The following is a 24,161-nucleotide window of genomic DNA, read 5'->3' as shown; positions in this document are numbered from 1 at the left end:
ATACTGTCTAGCACTAAATCTCTGAAAGCGCTGTAGATCGTTATTCGTAAGGGCACTATCTGAAGTATTTAATGTTTAACTAAACGTTTAACAAACTTCTGACATGTCATAGTGACATGTCAGAAGTTTGGATTGGTGGGGGTCCGAGCACTGAGACCCCACCAATCGCTAAAACAAAGCAGCTGAAGCGCTCGTGTGAGTGCTCAGCCGCTTCGTGTCTCTTCGGCTTTTTCATAGACCTTCTATTGAGTCAGTACTCCGATACATTTATTTCCAGGAAAAAGCCGAACAGACACGAAGCAGCTGAGCGCTCACACGAGCGCTCCAGCTGCTTCGGTTTAGCGATTGGTGAGTGTCTCAGCGCTTGGACCCCCACCAATCAAAACTTCTGACATGTCACTATGACATGTTAGAAGTTTATTAAACGTTTAGATACCCTTTAATAGGACACTTTGGAGTAATAACTTTTTAATACAAATATTTTAAGAGATTGTTCAGTATTAGAAAAAAACATTTTCGATTTTTTTCCCAAAAAAACCACACCAATGCTGTCCAATGATTGTGTCTGGAAGTGCAGCTCAGCTGCATTCAGCTGAGCTAGAATACTAGATGAGCCCATGGCCGGAGATGGCTCTGTTACTGGAAAAGTTTAATGTATTTTCTAATTCTGTACAACCCCTTTAAATTGAACCTTTAATAAGATAACGACACTTTTCTTTTCACATTCTGGATGCACTTCGATGGTCATTTAGTGGGTACAATTCTGCTGAGTAGTTTAGGTTTGCTTGGCCATAAAATGCGTACCATAATCTATGGAAAGCTTTCCATCTCCTAGGTGTAGCTAGGCTTTCCTCCACATGGGGCACAAATTCAGTTTGTTATGCTGGCCCGGTATCTAAATTCCTTGACCAAGGCAGAATGCATTGCTGGTGCTCCCCTCTCGTACCCGACACCCCGAGCTATGTCCATGTGTCCTGACTCCAAAATAAAGCAGCTCTAGTAAATCTTGAACGCAAAAATGTTGCAAGCTATAGAGAAAGTCTGATCCATAACAAATTAATTATTGCTCATACTGGCAGTGAAAAGGTTAATGGCTAGTATGGTTAAAAAAAATAAAAAATAGAATTTCTGCAAAAGGGTTCATTTAAGTGATATGTTCTAGAGATATTTCACATCACAATCTATGCATCAATGCACCAAAGGTTTATCTTGTACGCTGCGCTCCGTGTTCTATGGTCCACAATGCTATCAGATTCTTGGTGCTGAATTATGCCAAGAGAACCCACAACATCTGTGTCCAGTTATGATTAACTTCAATTTTTTTCAATTTGTGGTGTGTCAAATACATTGTAAAATTCTATTTAAACGCAAACATTTGGTGAACAGATGTTTATTGTAAATATCAATGTAACTATTAAAACAAGCCAAGCATATCTGTTTTGATCAGATTTTAATACTATATGAGTCCTATATGTTTAGTCTTTGTCACCGTACCTTAAAGCACATGTTCGCCTTTAAATTATAATCAACATAACAAGTTGGGTTACTCTGTAAATACATTTTATTATCTCATGGCTTGTATTTTAGCCCAAAATGGCATTTAAAAGTCTGCTGGTTGCTATTGGACACAGCTGAAAAGCTTGTCAAAAGACACATTCCTAACAGCTGAGGCCCTATTCACTTCACGTTTTTGCCCTATGTTTAGCATGTATGCAAAGAAAGCTCCTGATGAACATGCTAAACATGTCTATAGGGCATCATTAGCGCAATGGAGGCCGAAAACGTGTTCTTCTGGCCTCCATCGTGCTGGTATACATCAGTATACTTATTTTTTGAGGTGTAGAATAGCGTAGTAGACTAGGCTATTCCATACCATGGAAGAACATATACCGCGTGATATAATTTTTTTAACAATGCAACCTATGGGTGACATATGACCAACAATGGTTATATATATACCCTTTCTATAGCTCCATTACAGCAGGAAATTTCCAAATGCAAACTAAATACAGCAAGTTATTTTCGCCATGCTTCCGCTACAATTTTTTTTCCGCTACGTGTATTGGTCCGCATGTATCCACCAGCCAAGACCTTTAAATTACAAGCCTTAATATAAAGGGCAACGCTAGTGGATATGTGCTGACCACTATTCGTAGCATTAAAAACCAGCGTAGATAGTGCCGCACTCAGTTTCCCCTGTACAGTAGATAGTGCTCCCTGTAGATAGTGCCACACACTGTTCCCTGTAGATAGCGCACCCTGTAGATATTGCCAAATTGCCCCTGTAGATAGTGCCACACACTGCCCCTGTAGATAATATCACAGTGCCCATGTAGATAATGTCACAGTGCCCTTGTTAGATAGTGCCACAGTGCCCCCTGTAAATAGTGCCACAGTGCCCCTGTAGATAGTGCCACACACAGCCTTGTAAATAATGCCACAATGCCCATGTATGTAATGCCACAGTGCCCCCTTTAGATAATGCCACGGTGCCCCTGTAGATAATGCCACAGTGCCAATGTAGATAATACCACAATGCCCCCTTACGATAGTGCCTCAGTACTGCCTGTAAATATTGCAACAGTGTCCCCTGTAAATAGTGCCATAGTGCTCCCTGTCGATAGTGCCAGTGTCCCTGTATACAGTGCCCATGTAAATAGTGCCGCAGTGTCTCCTGTAGATAGTACAACAGAGTCTGCTGTAGATAGTACTGAATGCTTTAACAAGCACTCACCTGCCCCGTGCCATCCCCTCCTTTAACAATGCAGGCCTGGTATCTTCTGACCAAGCCTGCTCCAGCAGCACAGCGCAAGCAGCATGATGACGTCATCACGCAAAATATATCACAAGAAAAGCGCCAAATGCACGGAAGGGAACTTATGGTTCCCTTGCCTCACCAGCGACGTTAATTGTATCTACATGCTAAGGACGCAGATAGACTTGAGTACAGTAGTATGTAAGGACCTCCTGGTCCTGGTCACGGGAGGGTTTCCAGGCAACTGAATAATGCTCCTGCATGCGCCACTGATAATAGCCTACCGGTGACAGATGCCTAACAGTGGCATCCATTTAACGTGTACATCGTGCAAATATATATATATATAATATTAATATATATACATCAGGATATATTACTGGCATACACACTAAACATAGCTAAAATGAGGAGGGCATTAGCTGGGCTTCTATCATCCAGTGTTAGGGTATGGTCACACGGCTTATTTTCAGCCATTTTTCGGGCCGTAAACGGCCAAAAATTCGGGACCAGAACGCCTCAAAAACATCTGCCCATTGATTTCAATGGGAAAAACTGCGTTCTGTTTCGACTTGCCATTTTGAAAAACGTCCCCGAAAAAGAAGTTCATGTCACTTCTTGAGCCGTTTTTGGAGCCGTTTTTCATTGACTCTATAGAAAAACAGCTCCAAAAACGTCCGTAAAAAAACACTGCGAAAAACGCGAGTTTGCTTAAAAAACGGCTGAAAATCAGGGGCTTCCCTTGAAAACAGCTCTGTATTTTCAGACGTTTTTTAGTAAGCGTGTGCACATACACTAAGGGTATGTTCACACGGCCTATTTACGGACGTAATTCGGGCGTTTTTGCCCCGAATTACGCCCGAAAATAGCGCCTCAATAGCGCTGACAAACATCTGCCCATTGAAAGCAATGGGCAGACGTTTGTCTGTTCACACGAGGCGTATATTTACGCGCCGCTGTCAAATGACGGCGCGTAAATAGACGCCCGCGTAGAAGAAGTGACCTGTCACTTCTTTGGCCGTAATTGGAGCCGCTATTCATTGACTCCAATGAATAGCAGCGCTAATTACGGCCGTAATTGACGCGGCGTTCAAGCGCCTGCACATGCCGGTACGGCTGAAATTACGGGGATGTTTTCAGGCTGAAACATCCCTGTAATTTCAGCCGTTACGGACCCCCGCCGTGTGAACATACCCTTAGAGTTAGTCTTAGCTATACCAGAATACTGTTAAGTGCCGGATGTAATGAAGACCCTTCCCAGGAGGCAAATCACCAAAGCAAGCTCTGTGCAACAAGCAATGCCGGGAGGTTTTAGCAGTGGAGCCATTTGAATCCTGTTACCCAGTTGAATGTAAGTTACCCAACAGTTTATGTAGACTGGAGATTGATGTGGGTCCCAGTGGTTAGACCCTGAATGATCTAACATTTATCGCCATCCAGCTTAAAAATGCGGCCGCATTACAGCTGTCTAAATGAGGCCTAATGCTGGGATTTTTATCGCGACTTGCAGGTGACCAAATTATGTTGTGAAATCCTAGATTTAAAGGGGTTATCCGGGGACCAAAAATTGCTTTGCATTCATATTTTTATGTAAAAAGAAGTCACTTACTAATGTAATTTAATTAAAAATTCGGTACTAAATGATGCCATTCAAACCCGGCTGATGCTCTGCTTCGGGACTCCACTACTGCTGCCGATGTCACTGTCCATATATGGACAGTGACTTCAGGGGTTTCTTATCGCTGGAGTCCCCGAGCAGACCATCAGCTGATGCTCTGCCTGGGGACTTCCGTACTGCTGTCAACATCACTGTCCATATATGGACAGTGACAGTGACGTTGGCTGCAACGCTGGAGTCCCCGGGTAGAGCATTAGCTGATGCTCTGCTAGGGGACTCCAATACTGCTGCCGACGTCACTGCCCATATTTGGACAGTGACAGTTACGTTGGCAGCAGTGCTGGAGTCCCCGGGCAGACCATCAGCTGATGCTCTGCTCGGGAACTCTAGCTATAGCAAACCCCTGAAGTCACTGACCAAATGTTGGGAGCAGTGCTGGAATGTGACTGCCCCTTGCGGTCATGCCATTGATAACACACTGACACGAACAGCACAGGAAGCAAGCCCTCGTGGGGCCACGTCAGTGCATCATCAATATTAGAAAAGCTCTAGTACTTCTGTGAACAATTCACTGGGTTTGAACGGCGCCGTTTAGTACTGAATTTTTAATTAAAGTACATTAGTAAGTGGCTTATTTTTACATAAAAATATGAATGCAAAGCAATTTTAGAAATGTTTGGTCGCCGGATAAACCCTTTAACATCAAGTGAGCAGCATGACAACTTCATTGTTCCTCTATGGGGAAAAAAGTAACGGGAGAATTTCGACATAAAATTGTCATGATTGACACATGATCTCATAAGGATATATTGAGGTTGCGTGCAAGACAATATTTTATAAATTAACTGTGTTAGAAATATAAAATTGCCAAGATAATTTACTTTAAAAAAATCACTATAACCAAGTGGCCTTATAAGAACATATAAAATGAAATAGCAATACAAACCCAACCTTGTTTCCTGGGGCTGTATTGTACACATTCTTACTATAGTAGGTGTCTGGACATCTAACAATAACAATGCTTTCCAGAAGTGTAATAACATTTATATGTAGTGATGCCAACTTGTAACCAGCTTTCTCTAATAGAACACAGAGAAAACAATAACACTGACGGGTTAAACCACTGCAGCACATCTCACCACTGAAAAACGTTTTTACTTGTCTTTTCACATATGGTTACTGTTCATTGACACACTAAGAATGGGTGAAAAACAGATGGCCATTATATACCTGTAACATTTTGGAAGGTCAAAAACTGTGCAAAAGGTTTTTTTTTTTAAATTTCCTGCAGGACCATGATCTTCAACTGGGACCTCCCCAGCCAGACCATTGTCGTGCCTGGGCCTCACCGCCAGTGGTTAAAGTCCATGGGAAATTAAAGAGGACCTGTCATCTCTCCTGGCCTGTCTACTGAAGTAAACACCTGTATTCCCCATGAAATAAAAATTCTGGAACATACTGTATTTTCTTAGAGCACTGCATTGTGATGTTCCTCTGTTATTCCTCCTAGACATTTATGATAAATTGACAACTGGGTGTTACCATTTTCCTTGTCAAAGTGTTTGATCACTACACAATCTCACTCTGTCAGCACTGATTGGACAATGTCAGTCTGTGTAGGGACACACCCCCAACTGGTAACACCCAGTTGTCAATTTATTTATACATTTCTAAAAGGAAAACCAGAGGAACGACACAACGCAGAGTTCTAAGAAAAAAGCTCCAGAATTGTTATTTCATTTGAAATACAATTATTTACTAATGTCAGGAGAGATGATAGTCCCTCTAAAAATATTTTGTTTAATCTACCTTTCCAATGTCTCCTGAATAATTACAACGAGCACAAAATGAGTCAACTATGTTGCTAAACCAGAGTTTTCTGAAGCCAGAGAAAGGCCTACAATGTATATAATATTAATTTGAAAACTGCCTCCCTAGCTGTGCCTCGCCAAAAACTGGGGGCACCTCATTGGTGAGGCCTGGCTCACAGTTTGAGAAGCACTGGTCTAAACCAATCTATTTGCAGTTGATGGGGTTATTCCATTCAGGGGCGTAACTAGGAAAGACTGGGCCCTATAGCAAACTTTTGACTGGGGCCCCCCCTCCCCCGGGTGTCACACAACCCGCCCTGTAGATAACGCCATACAGCCCCCTTTGTAGATATCTACAGAGGGGGCTATATGGTGCTATCTACGGGGGGGCTGTATGGCGTTATCTACAGGGGGGCTGTATGGTGTTAACTACGGGGGGACTGTATGGCATTCCCTACAGGGGGGGACTGTATGGCATTCCCTACAGGGGGATGTATGGCACTATCTACAGGGGGGCTGTATGGCGCTATCTACAGGGGGCTGTATGGCGTTATCTACAGGGGGACTGTAAGGCGCTATCTACAGGGGGGACTGTATGGCGCTATTTACAGAGGGGGCTGTATGGCGTTATCTAGACGGGGGACTGTATGGCGTTATCTACGGGGGGGGGCTGTATGGCGTTCCCTACAGAGGGGGCTGTCTGGCGTTATCTACAGGGGGGACTGTATGGCGTTCCCTACAGGGGGGGTCTGTAGGGAACGCCATACAGCCCCCCCCCTGTATGGAAAGCCATACAGGCCCCCCCCTGTAGGGAACGCCATACAGCCCCCCCCTGTAGGGAACGCCATACAGCGTCCCCCCCTGTAAGGAACACCATACAGCCCCCCCCGTGTAGGGAATGCCATACAGCGTCCCCCCCTGTAGGGAAAGCCATACAGTGTCCCCCCCTGTAAGGAACGCCATACAGCCCCCCCTGTAGGGAACGCCATACAGCCCCCCCTGTAGGGAACGCCATACAGCGTCCCCCCTCCCAAAAAATGCAACCTACAGTGTGTCCTAATAAAAGTGTGATATATGTGTGATCGCTGGCAGCGATCGGGAGAACGGGGGACCGAAAGTCCCCTAAAGTTCTCCATGACTAACCTCTGACTTCCGGCGTCTGTGCAGCTCAATAACAATGAAAGGAGCGCTGGTCACGCATGCGCACAAGCGCGACAGCGCTCCATTCATTTCTCCGGAGCTGCCGACACAGACCCCGGAAGTCCGAGGTTTGTGATGGAGAACTTCAGGGGACTCAGTCCCCCGTTCTCCCTATCTCTGCCAGCGATCACACATGTATCCCCTATCCTGTGGATATCCTGTGGATAGGGGATACATGTCTTTTGTTTAATGGCAGAGCGGGGAGATACCTCCCTGCTCTGCCGTACTGTTCAGTGGCGTCCCGCTGTAGCAGCCATAGCGGATGCTAGCGGAGCCTCCGGCCATGGTGGGGGCCCGTGCCGGCGGGTGACACGGGCCCCCTCGTGCCGCGGGCCCCGTAGCAGCCGCTACTGCTGCTACGGCGGTAGTTACGCCACTGGCATATACGGCATATACTTATACTGGCATATACGGTTACGCCACTGATTCCATTCAGGACAACTGTTGTCGATACGCTGTACTAGTAAGAATCACTCTTATATATATAACCTCTTGGCTACATTTAACATAAATGTACGGTTTTCAAATCTAGTAATTAGGGCCAGCGTGGTACATTTACTGCACTTTGGCTCAGCGGTTGTGCCTGCAAAATTAACCCGCAGGAGGATGTTTGTGATTGATAGCTGCCAACCCGCAGCAATGGCCAGGATCAGAGAAAACTCTGATACTGGTGATTTAACCCTTATATCTCTACGATCAATGGTGCTCACAGCATAACAACAAAGGGGTGGTCTTTTCTAGACCAGATTGTTGGCCTCGTCAATAGTGATTGCCGGGGTTGACAGTTTTAAAGGACAGCACTAGTCCTAACGAAGTCCCTCGTGACTGTCCTGTGTAATCTCCTCTTAGGGCAAGCCTGAGGGCATTTTAGATGCACAGGCAGTAATGCATTAGAACACATAAGTATTTCAATAAATTATAATAAAAAATAAAATGTAAAAATATCATTGTGGGACAAAAAATTTGAATTATAAAAAAAAATATGCAAGCAAAAAAATAATTAAACACAATTATATTTTTTTTATCTGTTTTTATTAAATAAAAGTTAGAAAACATAAAAAAAAAATACATAAACTAATTATTCCTTTAATCACTACAACCTGTACAATAAATTTGAAACATAAATTAAGATGTTCGAAAAACTATGGAAAAAAAATGGCTGAATTAAATCTTTTGCACATTCCACTAAAATATATATATATAAAAAAAAATAACAGCTTAATGTTTTATACTAAAAATGATGCAAAAAAAAAAAGTGAAGCAGGGAGGATATGGTGGCATAATATATCACCAGGATTAGGCCCCATGCACACGACAGTAAAAAAATCTCCGTAATTGCGGACTGTAATACGGTCCGCAATTACGGACCCGTCCGGTTCTATTGGTCGCGGACACCTTTCCGTATCGCTATGGATAGGTGTCCGTGCCGTAGAACTGTGCTGGGAATTGTGGAGCATGTCCTACTTTTCGTTTTTTACGGGCCGTGCTCCAATACTTTGTATGGGAGAACGCCCTGAAAATGCGGGCTGTGGCCCGCGGCCGTCGGTGGCCGGTCGTGCCTGCAAACGCGGGCTGTGATCACTATAACGGCTGTGTGCATGAGGCCTAACCAGACAACCATATTGATATTTTCTATCCCGCATCCTCTCCTCTATGTATGCTGTTGACTGATCTGTTACTTGCAGACTACTGAAGAATACGTTAAGAATCAATTTCCTAATACAACTTTGTTGAAAAATTGAAACATCTGGATCAGTTCCACCTACGTTATCACTGATCACATATTATCATTCCAAGATAATTGTTTGAAAACTACACACATCCGATAGTTTAAAGATATCAGACAAAAAGCACCATGTGAAATGTGTCTGCCAGCACTTCACATGTTCAAACCCATTATTAGCATTCACAAGTTTTTGCACAAGGCCATCAAATTTGTGATGTGTGGGGGTTCATTCCTGCGACCTCCACGATAAGTAGAATGTTCCATATTCAATGAATGTCATTTCCTGGGAATACTATATTATGTTCCTGTTTTCTAATAGTCTTTCATTTCCCTAGCATTTTTTTCTAACCATTTTCTGTATGTGTAACATATCTAGCTCTCCACGCTCCAGCGCCGTCTCTTTCCCAAACCGGTCACCGCCACAATGAGTCTCACTGCAGAGTTTGCAGGAATTCCCGGGTGGTGCATGTGCAAAGAGCACGGACACCCAGCTAAGCCAAATGAATCCCTTTAACAATAAATCCACTTAGTAAAATAAGTTTACTTTTACTTTCACAGTTTACTTTTAGTTTAGTTTTAATAGAACAGTTTACTTTATAGCATCACTTTTGCCAAAGTATTTACATGGTACAATTTCTTATTTGTTATTGCTGTACAGTTGTAATAGACTTTAAAGTTTGGCACAATGTGCTGTGATATCACAATGTTTTATCTGTCGTTTTCCAAAGAAATCCAACTCCATATGAAACAAGTTATCTCAACTTACACTATTTCTCAAGCTACCATAGTGGACATTTAAAACAGTTCAATAACAAATTGAACTCTGCTACATCTGTATAATCAATACAGTAAGGCCGGATTCACACGAGCGTGTGCGTTTTGCGCGCGCAAAAGTTCAGTGTGGCATCTGTATATGATGCGTGGCTGCGTGATTTTCGCGCAGCCGGCATCATTATGACAATCTGTTTTTATGTTACGACACAGTAAAGAAGGAGGTGCTTTTATGTTTCCCTTCACTTCTTTAACAACTCTAGCGCGAATCACACGCGTCACTGGGAAGGGCTTCCGTGTGCCGTGCGGAATTTGCACGCACCCATTGACTTCAATGGGTGCGTGCTGCGCAAAACACGGGCAAGAATAGGACATGTCGTGAGTTTTACGCAGCGGACATACGTTGTGTGAAAATCACGACCTGTCAGAACGGCCCCATTGACTTACATAAGTCCGTGCGACACGCGTGATTTCCACGCGCGTAGCATGGACGTAATACACGTTCGTCTGAATAAGGCCTAAAAGCAGTAACGCCATCTCACCCATTTGTATGGCCTAACACATCAGTAATGCAATTTTTCAGAGGTATGTTTAATTTTTTTGTCACCTGTAAAACTTTACCATTGCTCAATTTTTTACGTAAAAAAAACCCAACAAAAACATGTAATCTGTTGCTCCTTAGCAAAATACTGCAAACTGCTGATTTGTAAGCATGTACAAGAGTACATCATTCCTAACTTCATACAGCAACCATCCCAGGGGGTGGGGGTGTAGATTTTGCAGGTATACAGTCTATTTCCGGGTCAGAAAAAAATCTTTGAACATCAAGTTTTTGGGTTCTGACCCACATAATGTTTACAAGCAGGAAGCATTGCTTACTTTTAGTTTCTTACACTTAGCTTTTCTTTATGCGCTCTATTGTACAAAAATGGGACAGGGTTTTAATATCTATGTATTCGGCCTATGCAAATGTAGGTAACTTCTAAAAAAAAAGAAAGTAGCCTCATGCACACGAACATATTTTTGTCCTCCCGTAAATACTGGCGTAAATACGGGTCCTTGGTCACACGTATTCGACCCGTATTGCACCAGTATTTACGGACCCGCGCCCGTAAATACGGGCACGTTTTCGCTGCAAAATTATACTGCAGTAATCGGCAGCCCTTCTCTCTATCAGTGCAGGATAGAGAGAAGGGAAAGCCCTTTCCGCAGAAAAAGTAAAAGAAATTCATAATTACCCGGCCGTTGTCTTGGTGACGCGTCCCTCTATTGACATCCAGTCCGACCTCCCTGGATGAAGCGGCAGTCCATGTGACCACTGCAGCCAGTGATTGGGGGAGGCCGGACTGGAGGAAGAAGCAGGGAGTTCTGGGTAAGTATGAACGTCTTTTTTTTTTTACAGGTTGATCTATATTGTGATCGGAAGTGTGATCTATATTGTGATTGTTTAACTCTTTCAGCACCCTGGACAGTGACTATTTACTGACGTCGCCTAGCAACGCTCCTGTAATTACGGGTGCACACACGTAGTCACCCGTAATTACGGGAGCCCCATAGACTTTTTTGTTTAGTTGCAGCACATTTACTAAGAAAATCTTCTGACGGGCACCAAATTTAAAACCGCGACATGCAACTGTTTATCGTACAGTTGCATACTTCACCCATAGTCTCCCATGTTAAAGAAATATATAATGTGCAGTATAGCATAATTTTCAGCAGAATACCTCTGTATTGAAAAGTATAGTTGACTATGCTTTTTAATTCATCTGAAAAAAAAATGTGCCAAAAGGACATTCTGTTGCCATATGTCCAGTTCATGGGTAGATGCTTTTTGTGTATTCGCTGGGAGATATGTTTAGATATACTGTAAAAATAGTCTAGTTATAGCTGCCACCCAGGTATGCCACATCAGATGAGCGGTCGTTTAGTTCATTTAAATGGAGCAATCGTCGTTAGTGAGGGAAAGAGCAATGATTAATATGATCATTCATCCCCATACATTTTGCATATTGTTGGCAGCACATCCCCTGTTTAGGGCATGACCACACGTGGCGGATTTCCTCCGCAACTGTCCGCATCAATGCCGCACAAAATGTGCAGTAAATTGATGCGGACTAGCTGCTGCGGACTGCGGGAAAAGTACTTCCCTTCTCCCTATCAGTGCAGGATAGAGAGAAGGGACAGCACTTTCCCTTGTGAAAGTCAAAGAAATTCATACTTACCGCCCGTTGTCTTGGTGACGCGTCCCTCCTTCGGCATCCAGCCCGATCTCCCTGGATGACGCGGCAGTCCATGTGACCGCTGCAGCCTGTTATTAGCCTGTGATTGGCTGCTGCCGTCACTTAGACTGAAACGTCATCCTGGGAGGCCGGACTGGAGACAGAAGCAGGGAGTTCTCGGTAAGTATGAACTTCATTTTTTTTTACAGATAGATGTATATTGGGATCGGCAGTCACTGTCCCGGGTGCAGAAACAGTTACTGCCGGTCGCTTAACTCTTTCAGCACCCTGGACAGTGACTATTTACTGACGTCTCCTAGCAACGCTCCCGTCATTACGGGAGCCCCATTGACTTCCTCAGTCTGGCTGTAGACCTAGAAATACATAGGTCCAGCCAGAATGAAGAAATGTCATGTCAAAAAAGCAAGACGCATCCGCAGCACACATAACATGTGCGGACTTCATTGCGGAAATTAGAATCTCCATTGAAGTCAATGGAGAAATTCCGCCATGAGTCCGCCACTGCTCCGCAACAGACAGAGCATGCTGCGGACACCAAATTCCGCTCCGCAGCCTATGCTCCGCAGCGGAATTTTACGCCTCGTCTAAACGAACACTGCTAAATTAAAGTGTAAGTCAATGGACAAACGGCTCCGCTGCGGATTAACGCTGCGGAGTGTCCGCAGCGGAATTTAAGTGAAATTCCGCCACGTGTGAACCCAGCCTTACACAGAAGCAGACAATGTTTTTTTGCACGCATAAAAGATGCGATCAACAATAAACGAGCATTTGCTCATTTATCTGCTAATCGCTGCCATGTTTTCAGGGTGCAACGATCGTTCCGTCGATCGTCTGCCTGTGTAAAAGAGCCTTTAGAGTTTAAATGTAGAGCCTTTGGAGTTTAAATGTAGAGCCTTTGGAGTCTTATACAAATCTTATACAAAAGTACAAAACATACAACTCTAACATAGTTTAAAAATAAAAAAGTAGGTGCATGAAAATGATCTTGTTGTTGTGAGACCCATCCCTAGAAGTAGGAATCTGCTTCTTCAGTTCCTTTGAGGGTTAGGCTGTGACAGGAAAGTGCCTTATTATGACTTTTACTGTTTTCTACATCTAAAACCAATATTTTTTTTGGGGTATAATAAAACAACAGAATATTGGTCTTACATGGTTTAACCATTAGGCTCTGTTCACATATTGTTTATGAACTATGTTCGTTGTAAGCTTTAAAACAACACTACATAGCTGTGCCTTGAGAAATAATAATCAGTTTTAGTATAACTTTATGTATGAAACTACAACTAAGTCCTAAAACAAAGCACCCAACTTGTTCTCTCCAAAAGGCCACCTCCTGGAGAAGACCATCCCTTCTTTAGACCAGATTTTTCTGTGATGAATTTTCAATTTCCTCATATTTTATGTATATTATATTAATATTTAATATTTATGCCTTCTTCTTTGAGGTCCCCTCATTACAATTTTAATTAATAAATTGCAGAAAAAGATATGTACAGTAAATAGTGAGATAAGAAAAGAAGATACCTTTACCTTTGCAGTGCATTTGTGCTGTGGATGATTAATAGAATCTACATAATGGTGCCTCATACAACGGGCTGGGTCTGATTCTGTGATGAAAGTGTTACTCTTTTTCATGTCAGCCTTAGTTAATATTGCCATCAGTGACAGTGCAGTAATCCATGAGAGTAGGACATAGTTTCCCATTGTTCTTTAAAATTTATGAACACAGCAAAATGAGGACCTTAAAAATGTAGGATCCAAAAGTACAAGCTGCGTGGTGTATGTAGACTGATGTCAACTCCTTTCATTATCTTCTTTGTAGCCATTGGTCTTGGTGCTTTGGTTGGATAAAGAAGTGGTAATCCATTGTTGCATCTGCTGTAAAATTGAACAAAGAAACATTCATTATAACAAATAAGTATCTATCTATCTATCTATCTATCTATCTATCTATCTATCTATCTATCTATCTATCTATCTCCTTTATTCTGTATGTCTGGCTATCTTCCCTTTGTAACCCGATTGCATTTTCTATCTCTTGTTGAAAATATACATGAAATATATATACAATTTACTTTTCTACTTTGCAACATTTTATATATATATATATATATATATATATATAAAATGTTGCAAAGTAGAAAAGTAAATAAAATAGAAGTGTTAATAGTTTTTTTTATCAATTAACAAAATACAAAGTGAATGAACAGAAGATAAATCTAAACCAAATCGATATTTGGTGTGACCAACCTATGCCTTCAAAGCAGCATCAATTTTTCTAGATACACTTGCACAAAGTCATGGATTTTGTAGCTAATAATCAGGTGTATGATTAACCAATGACACCAAACAGGTGATAATGAGCATCATTTTTATATGTAGGTTGAATCACAGTTATTAACTGTAACAGAAACAGCTGTGTCGGGGGCTTAAAACTGGATGAGGAACAGCCAAATTCTGCTACAAAGGTGAGGATGTGGAAGACTGTTTCATGTAACAGGTCCACCATGGCAAGACTGAGCACAGCAGCAAGACACAAAATAGTTATACTGCATCAGCACGGTCTCTCCCAGGCAAAGATTTCAAAGCAGACTAGGGTTTCAACATGTGCTGTTGAAACTATTTTAAAGAAGCACAAAGAAATGGGCAACGTTGAGGACTGCAGATGCAGTAGTCAGCCAGAGAAACTGCAGCAGATCAAAGACACATCATGCTTACTTCCCTTCTAAATGGGGAAGATGTCTAGCAGTGCTATCAGCTCAAAACCGGCAGAAACCAATCTACTGTTCGGAGAAGTCTGGCAGAAGTGGTCTTCATGAAGAATTGCAAAAAGCCATACCGTCGACATGGAAACAAGGACAAGAGACTCAACTCTGAACAAAAACATAGGAATTGGGTGCCAAAAAATGGCAGCAGGTGCTCAGGACTGATGTGTCAAAATTTTACATATTTGGCTGTAACAGAAAGCAGTTTGTTCGCCAAAGGGCTGGAGAGTGGTACAATAATGAGTGTCTGCAGGCAACAGTGAAACATGGTTTAGGTGCCTTGCAAGTTCAAGGCTGCATTTCAGCAAATGGAGTTGGGAATTTGGTCAGGATTATTGGTGTCCTCAATGCTGAGAAATGCAGGGAGGCGTCTGATTGGCTCCAAATTTAATCTGTGGCAGGACAACAACCCCAAACATACAGCCAATGTCATTAAGAACTATCTTCCGTGTAAAGAAAAAAAGGACCCACAAAAGTGATGATATGGCCCAACAGAGCGCTGATCTCAACATCATCGTGTCTGTCTCGGATTACATGAAGAGACAGAAGGATTTGAAGAAGCCTACATCCACAGAAGATATGTGGTTAGTTCTCCAAGATGTTTAGAGCAACTGTGTGCAAGTGCACCAAGAAGAATTTATGCTGTTTTGAATGTAAAGGGTGGTCACACCAAATATTAATTTGATTTAGATTTCTCTTCTGTTTATTCACTTTGCATTTTGTCAAATGATAAAAAAAAACTATTAACACCTCTATTTTTTAAACAAATCTTACTTTGCAGCATCTTTCCACTACTGGCTAACAAATTTGCACAGTACTGTGTAGAGAGAAAGGGAGATACACACACACACACACACACACACAAAAATATGTATATGTATAATCGTTACTTAAAGAGGCTCTATCACTACATTATAAGTGGCCTATCTTCTACATAATGTGATCGGCGCTGTAATGTAGATAACAACAGTGGTTTTTATTTAGAAAAACGATACATTTTTATGGAGTTATGAGCACTTTTAGATTTATGCTAATGACATTTTTAATGCCCAACTGGGCGTTTTTTAGCTTTTGACTAAGTGTGCGTTGTGGAGAGAAGTGTATGACGCTGACTAATCACTGTCATACACTTCTCTCCATTCATGTACTCAGCACATAGTGATCTTGCTAGATCATGATGTGCTGTCACATACTCACACATTAACTTTACTGAAGTCACCTCCAGCCAGGACGCGATGTCTATTCACAATCCCGACGCTTCGGTAACATTTGTGTGGGAGTTAATAACAGCAGGCGTGATCTCGCAAGATCACATAATGTGGTGACAGAGCCTCTTTAAGTATAAGATGTATACTATTTATAATTAATAATACTTATATCCTTTATGTTTTGTTTTTTTAAAAGAATAAACTAGATATAAATGACTGATTGTAAACTTCACTACATTTAAGCTCATGGTGACACAGCATGATATAACGGGGCTAGCAAAGATTCTGAGGGGACAGAGTATTTACCATTAGCATCAGGGGTCACAAAGTATACTTGTATTTCCGTTTTTGCCCTAATATATAGTTGGGAATGATGATAAATATATGTATATATTTTCACTTGCTTGATTTGTGTTTATGTGGCAGGTTAAGGTGGCTCACTGTGGCTTTTGAATCGGTGCTGGGATAAATGGCCTGGACGCCATGTCCTGGTATACTTTGTTACACCAAAATCAGTGTGAGGACGCTGTCAACATAGGTATGCTAAGTGCCTCACACTGGGGCAGTGCTTATCTGATAAAAAGCAGCAATTCCTGCCTATTGGAATCAGTACTCATGCTGCGGTCCTAGATAGTAGTGTTGAAGAAGGCCAGAGAGAGACAAGGGGACGTACCCCTGCCAGCCTGAGGAAGGCGCTAGTACAGGGCCGAAACGCATTGTTTAATATATGAAAATAAAATAGTTTTTAAACTTTGACATTGCATGTTGTCAGTTTGGAGTCTATGCCAGTGCCTAAATTCCCTTTATTTTTGCTTCCTTCTTACCATTACTGTTGATGATCAACAGATTCTCCAGATCACCTAGGGGAGGAGCAGCGACAAAGTAATACTCCATTTGATACGTTTCGCAGCATTGTGACTGAATACACACAACCTGATAAAGTTAGCAGCTTTGTCACAGCCTACCAACCTTTTACATTTTTACCTACGGTACTGCACCATGAAGTCGTTCACCCGTGTGTCCATTACATGACCAGGACAGATTTTTATCCACTTGAAGTAAACAATGAAAGTTCCTATTGAGTGACTGCAAGCAGAGATCCTAAAAACTATAAGGAATTGATATTGAAAATTTATTGGACTAAATTACTGCGGAAAACACTAAACTTAAACAGATTCTGCTTAATACTAAATCCCTTGTACAGCATATTAATATTTTTTGTAATTTGCCCCATATGCTTCTCAAACCCCATAAACTGCTTTTTATTAACTCTTGGCAAAAAATACGAGTTTGGAATCTGAGAAAACAATATGGCTGTACATATGAATGAAACAAACACTACCACAAAACTCCGGGTCAAAAACATGTCCAGCATAAAAACGAGATAGTACATGATCCCTGCCCGTTGGCATTTCCTCACTATTGATGTGTTAAGCGGCCATGTTACAATTAGAAACAGATGAATACCAATGATTAGCTTTGCCAAGACTTTAAAGCATTAAGTTAAGATGTAAAACACATAAAAGGTATACGTTATACCATACAAGTGCTGTTAACTACTACTTGACTTTATACATCTAACTAGTCTGAATTTAAAGAGGACCTGTTACCTCTCCAGACATGTCTGGTTTAGTAAATACCTGTTTTCTCCATGAGGTAACATTTCTTAGAACACTTGGTTGTGCCGTTCCTCTATTATCCCTCCTAGAAATGTATAAATAAATTGACAACTAAGTGTTACCCTTCAACTTGTCTAAGGGGTGTGTCCCTACACAGTCTCACTCTGTCAGCATGGATTGGACAGTGTCAGCCTGTGTGGGAACAACCTCCCAAATGTTAACCCCTAGTTGTCAATTTATTCAAAAGTTTTAGGAGGAATAAAAGGAACGGTATAACATAGAGTTCTAAGAATAGATGCTCCAGAATTGTTATTACATGGAGAATAAAATAATTTACTAATTTTATTTACTAAAACAGACAAGTCAAAAGAGGTGACGGGTCCTCTATAACTCTGCAGGATTGTATAACTAGGTCAGCCATTGAAGTGGCCGGTCCTGGATGTAGGTGACTGCTGAGCTCTCCAGGGATGAAACTGAATATTTTATTCTTTTACTTCTGTTTCATTATAAATCACTTTACACAAGATCACTCACTGCTTGCTCCTGTGTTTTCCACTATTATATGACAGATCCATAAGCACTGGGTATGTGGTGAAAGCAGAACTACTGGGTCCAAAAAGACAGAAAACAGCTCCAAGTGTGACAAGTATTAAACCCTGTAGTGTTAGATCCAGGTACAGAGGAAACCTATGTATAAAAATATATATCTTATACAGTATATTTATAATCCATTATATAGTATAGGTCTATTATGACCTTTTGAAGCAAAATAGTAAAATTAAAAATTTAATAATGAAAAAAATTCTTAACTAAAATAACAGATGTCTACATGTTATGAATACTACGCCATGGAGAAACACAATTAGGACTAGATTTTTAGGAATTGAGCTGAACAAGGAGGTTTCTACTGTCGGAGTCCTCCAGAGAGAGCTGTTTTTTGAAGCAAGGGATCCGCCACTATAAGGCTGGGTTCACACGACCTATTTTCAGACGTAAACGAGGCGTATTATGCCTCGTTTTACGTCTGAAAATACGGCTACAATACGTCGGCAAACATCTGCCCATTTATTTGAATGGGTTTGCCGACGTACTGTGCAGACGACCAGTAATTTACGCGTCGTCGTTTGACAGCTGTCAAACGACGACGTGTAAATTGACTGCCTCGGCAAAGAAGTGCAGGACACTTCTTTGTAACGTAATTTGAGCCGTTCTTCATTGCAGTCAATGAAGAGCAGCTCAAGATTACGGGCGTCAAAGACGCCTCGCATAATACGAGGAGGAGCTTTTACGTCTGAAACGACGCAGCTGTTTTCTCCTGAAAACAGTCTGTCTTTTCAGACGTAAAAGACAGTTCTCGTGTGCACATACCCTAATAACATTTGCATTCCCTGAAGCAGACAACTCCTTAGGCTGGAAGCACACATGCAGTTTTTGATGCAGTTTGAGGTGTAGTTTTGATGCATTTCATATATAGCTATATGGAGTTCACGATATTATTTAAAAAAATAATACTGTATCAATTAATCCGGCTCGGGTTAACTCCAATAATAAAAACTCCAGACACATTTGTACTTTTCTAAACAGGGGTTGACTCAGGGTTGGCCACAGTTTGGTTAAATGGTTTAAACACAAGTAACACTTAATTAAAAAGCAACATCAATAACTAAACCATTTAAAAATCAGTCTGTTAAACCTTGAATGCAAAGCTGTCCTCTGAAGGAGAATGTGGGTAAGACATGTACTAAACACCTGCCAACTGTGACCGTAAAACCACATTTAGCACTGTAGCGAACCGTCCCAATGATCAAAACCCAATATACAGGCAAAACCGTTGGTCAAGGTAAGGAGGGTGTGAAAATTGTTCCCTTCGCTCCCTACCTAATATAACTCTACTTTCCCTATATGTCCGAGTAATGTGAGCTAGCAGGCTTGTAGACACAGTGACCAGTCTGCAGCCTCACTGTATTTCTAACAAGTGTTACTCACCTCACCCGGCTCTAGCGATGAGTACCGTCAAGCAGCTCTCCTCCTCACCGTGGTTGGTAGCATCAGGTTGCAAGGGCAACTGGCACCCGCTGATGATGTCATGCCTGGAGGGCTATTTAAAGGGGAACCATACTGTCATGCCTTGCTTGCAGATCAAGGTACATCCTTTGTTTGGCTATTGTTCCTATTTGGCCTTGGCATTGTTCCTGGATTATGCTCCTGTCTTGCCCTTTTGTCACTTCGTTCCTGTGGTTCTATTCCTGGTTTTGACTCCTGACCATGGTTCTGTCTCATCCGTCGTTTTGCTACTTTCTGGCTACTATCTGTTGACGACCCCTGGCTATGGTCTTCGCTCTGCTATAGCGCATCCACCACCAATCGGTTACTATTGTGAGATCTGCAACCAGAGAATCGACTGGGAAAGTTTATATCTCCATGTTAAAAGTGACAATAACGGTGAGTTTCCTTAGACTCCACACCCCAGTTTAGCCAGCACATAACAAATTGTGGTTTAGATTATCCACTTGAGAGAGAAATGCAGCAACATTGCAGACAATGTTAACAACTTTCTGTTAGTGAATTGCAAAGAAAAGGTCTGCAGCAAAAACAGCTGAACTTGGAAGGAAAAGGCTACACTGAGGTATGGTACATAATGTTTTTACGGAGGTACACTTTTGTGTATCCAGAAAAAAATATTCATTAACTTCTTTGGCACATATCCGTTGATGTAAATAAATATTTTCACTTGATAATACACTTATTCATCATTTTCCTTCCTGCTGAAGAATTAATTAGATGAGTAGTTTATCGGGCTAGTTTTTGTTTTTTATTGTTTTTGAACAATTAGCATTAGATGTTTTGCTTTGCTGTCATATGTGAAGTAGACGGCTATCAATCACTCCATAATCTACTTATCTGCTTTTTCTGAGGACAGATTGGATCTCATGTTGCCAGAATTCAGAGCTTGTATTGATTAACTCTAATAAGATTTAAATAGCTGTCTACAAGCTGGAATTTTGGCTTTACATCCTTAACTGGGCTGTGCTTCAAACACAGCATGCAATAGTCCCTCCTGAATCCATTTTCTGTCAGGGCTGCTACTTTGATGGGCTTTATGCTGTTTTATCTAAAAGCTTTCAAGGGTTTTAAGAGTTTTATAAAACAGGTAAATAATTCATGAAAATTGATAATAGTATTAAGTTAAGAGTTTTACAGCATGGGTAAATATTTATGTTGTTGTAAAAGTCACTGTTAAACAGAATTAGTAAAATAGAGAAAACTTACATGTGATATCACATTATTATTTTTTATGGATTCATACTAGTATAATACCACTTTTATTGTGAGATCTAGGGCAAGATTAAAGAGGCACATACAGAAGCACAGAGTGGTTCTGAACTTAGGTCTGGTGCTGTATTTATGTACTCAGCTTTGTTCTGGTGCTGTATATATGTACTGAGCTTGGTTCTGGTGCTGTGTTTACATACTGATTTTGTTCTGGTGCTGTATTTACATACTGAGCTTGGTTCTGGTACTGTATGCACTTCTTTGCCGAGGCAGTCAATTTACGCGTCGTCGTTTGACAGCTGTCAAACGACGACGCGTAAATGACAGGTCGTCTGCACAGAATTTTGTGAATGGAATCGATATGATTGACATGGATCCAATTTATTAAATGTAAAAAATGTATTAGGGCATGACCACACATGGCGGAATTCCTCCGCAACTGTCCGCATCAATGCCGCACAGAATCTGCGTTGCAGATTCTGCAGCGGATCTGCACAAAATGTGCAGAAAATTGATGCGGACTGGCCGCTGCGGACTGCAGGAAAAGTGCTTCTCTTCTCCCTATTCAGTGCAGGATAGAGAGAAGGGACAGCACTTTCCCTAGTGATAGTCAAAGAATTTCATACTTACCGCCCGTTGTCTTGGTGACGCGTCCCTCTTTCGGCATCCGGCCCGACCTCCCTGGATGACGCTCCAGTCCATGTGACCGCTGCAGCCTGTGCTTGGCCTGTGATTGGCTGCAGCCGTCACTTACACTGAAACGTCATCCTGGGAGGCCGGACTGGAGACAGACGCAGGGAGTTCTCGGTAAGTATGAACTTATATTTTTTTTTACAGATACATGTATATTGAGATCGGTAGTCACTGTCCCGGGTGCAGAAACAGTTACTGCTGATCGCGTAACTCTTTCAGCACCCTGGACAGTGACTATTTACAGACGTCTCCTAGCAACGCTCCCGTCATTACGGGAGCCCCATTGACTTCCTCAGTCTGGCTGTAGACCTAGAAATACATAGGTCCAGCCAGAATGAAGAAATGTCATGGTAGTAAAAACAATACGCTCCGCAGCACACATAAGATCTGCGGACTTCATTGCGGAATTTTGACTCTCCATTGAAGTCAATGGAGAAATTCCGCCATGAGTCCGCAACCAGTCCGCCACTGCTCCGCAACAGACAGAGCATGCTGCGGACACCAAATTCCGCTCCGCAGCCTATGCTCCGCAGCGGAATTGTACGCATCGTGTAAACGAACACTGCTAAATTAAAGTGAAAGTCAATGGAGAAACGGCTCCGCTGCGGATTAACGCTGCGGAGTGTCCGCAGCGGAATTTAAGTGAAATTCCGCTATGTGTGAACCCGCCCTTTAAGTCTCTCTCCTGGCAGAGCGCATACTGTAGGTTAGTTGCCATTGTATCCATATTTATAATTTCTTACAAATCGAGGATAGTCCTGTTCTGTTTTCGCAAAAAAATAAAAATACTACTAATCAACAATTTTTATTTAAAACATAATTTCCTCTTTGAAACGTATATTTCTCTATGAAACTGTGAATATTGATAAAATACATTATTACTAATTCTGTAAGATATTCTATGGTTATGCTTTGTTTTGGACTTATTTTTCTATTTGGTTTTAAATTGCAAAATGTTTACTACTAATGTAAAAAAATAAAATTTTAAAAATTTAAATCAGATAGTAGAAATCCTCAATGCAGGTATGCAATGACACAATCTTCTTATTTATTACTATACATACACTGTTCAGCCATAACATTAAAACCACTGACAAGTGAAGTGAATTACATTGATTATCTTGTTACAATGGCACTTGAGAAGTGGTAGGATATATTAGGCAGCAAGTAAACAGTCAGCTCTTGAAGTTGATGTAATAGACACACGAAATACAGCAGGTCTTGTGGGGTGTTCCCCATAGCCAGTGGTTAGTACCTACAAGTAAGGACAATCAGTGAACCGGCAACAGGGTCATTGGTGCACAAACCTCAGTGATGAACAAAGGCTAACTCGCCTAGTTTTATCCCATATTGGTGGAAGGCAGCCCGGCAGAGGCAGTGTGATGGTCTGGGCAATGTTTAGCATTCATGCGGATGTTACTTTGACATGTACAACCTACCTAAAGATTGTTGCAGACCAAGTACACCCCTTCATGGCAATGGTATTCCATAATAGTAGTGACCTTTTTCAACAGGTTAATGTGCCCTGCCACATTCCTGAAAAATTTGTTCAGGAATGGTTTGCATTGAGGAACATAATAAATAGTCCAAGGTGTTGATGGCCCCCAAGTTCCCCAGATCTCAATCTGATCAAGTATATGTGGGGTGTGCTGGAAAGACAATTGTACGAGGCCCCAGCTCGCAACTTACAAGACATGTTCAGAGGTCTTGTGGAGTCCATACTTTGAAGGGTCACAGCGGTTTTGGCGGCATGAGGGGGACCTACACAATATTAAGCAGGTGGATTTAATGTTATGGCTGAATGATGTATATCATACCTCATATATAATAGAGCTAGATTCCTTCAAAATGAACTCGTCCGCCAAGGATTGCGACAGCGTTTGCAGAGTAAAGCACCTTTTCTTAAGATCTTGAAATGTTTCGGCATACATAGATGAGGAGGTTAACTTGGAGGTTAAATCTAGCTCTAATTTTCAAAATCTATGACAAATGATGTATGTATGATAATAAATCAGAAAATTGCTACATTACATAAGTGCATTTCAGATTTATAGTATTAGATTTTCTATGTTGGATTCAAATAATTTGGTTCTCTGACAGACATGTGGAGGTCTTACTATCTAGTGCAGTATGCACTCAGCTTGGACACTTACTGAGGTTTGTAGATTTATTAAAGTGAATCTCTACTTAAATACCATTGTTTTTATTAGGTCCAAAATTGTGTGATGATTTATAAAGGTTTACAGAGCTTCAAATCTCTTGAATAAACATAAAGAAATAAATGATACAATTCTGGTTGCTGCAGTCTCCACTAGAGGGAGCTGTAGTTTGTCAAGGCACCATTTAGTGCACCATCTAATGCACTGGGAAACTGGAAACAAATTCTCTGTGGGGTGGAATAGGAAAAAACTTTGATTCCACTATTGTTTTTTATGTTTGATTTTAACGGTGTTCACAAAAACGACATGTTAACTTTATTCTG

The 24,161-nt window shown here is 41.5% G+C and overlaps 1 protein-coding gene and 1 long non-coding RNA gene across 3 annotated transcripts in view; one reads left to right on the top strand and one right to left on the bottom strand.

Annotated features, from left to right (window-relative positions):
* Positions 1–24,161, bottom strand: part of NDP (norrin cystine knot growth factor NDP) — a 108,929-nt gene that overhangs the window by 35,690 nt on the left and 49,078 nt on the right. The window contains exons 1-2 of one of the 2 annotated variants that reach the window (XM_075850756.1): positions 17,079–17,198; positions 13,652–13,999 (exon numbers count right to left, since the gene is read on the bottom strand). In XM_075850756.1, the coding sequence (XP_075706871.1) occupies positions 13,652–13,825 (174 nt within the window). In that variant the 5' untranslated portion in view covers positions 13,826–13,999; positions 17,079–17,198. Of the gene's footprint in view, positions 1–13,651; positions 14,000–17,078; positions 17,199–24,161 lie in introns of those variants that run through there. The other variant, XM_075850757.1, reaches the window with a different exon arrangement.
* LOC142741373 (uncharacterized) overlaps positions 18,295–24,161 on the top strand; it is a 31,012-nt gene continuing 25,145 nt past the window's right edge. Inside the window, exon 1 of the long non-coding RNA XR_012881112.1 lies at positions 18,295–18,387. This is a non-coding gene — a long non-coding RNA (uncharacterized LOC142741373). The remainder of the gene's footprint in view (positions 18,388–24,161) is intronic.

The sequence above is a fragment of the Rhinoderma darwinii genome, chromosome 2 (assembly GCF_050947455.1).
Source record: "Rhinoderma darwinii isolate aRhiDar2 chromosome 2, aRhiDar2.hap1, whole genome shotgun sequence".
NCBI lineage: Eukaryota > Metazoa > Chordata > Amphibia > Anura > Rhinodermatidae > Rhinoderma > Rhinoderma darwinii.
The sequence above is the reverse complement of the archived record's forward strand: the minus strand, read 5'-3'. Positions and strand labels throughout refer to the sequence as shown.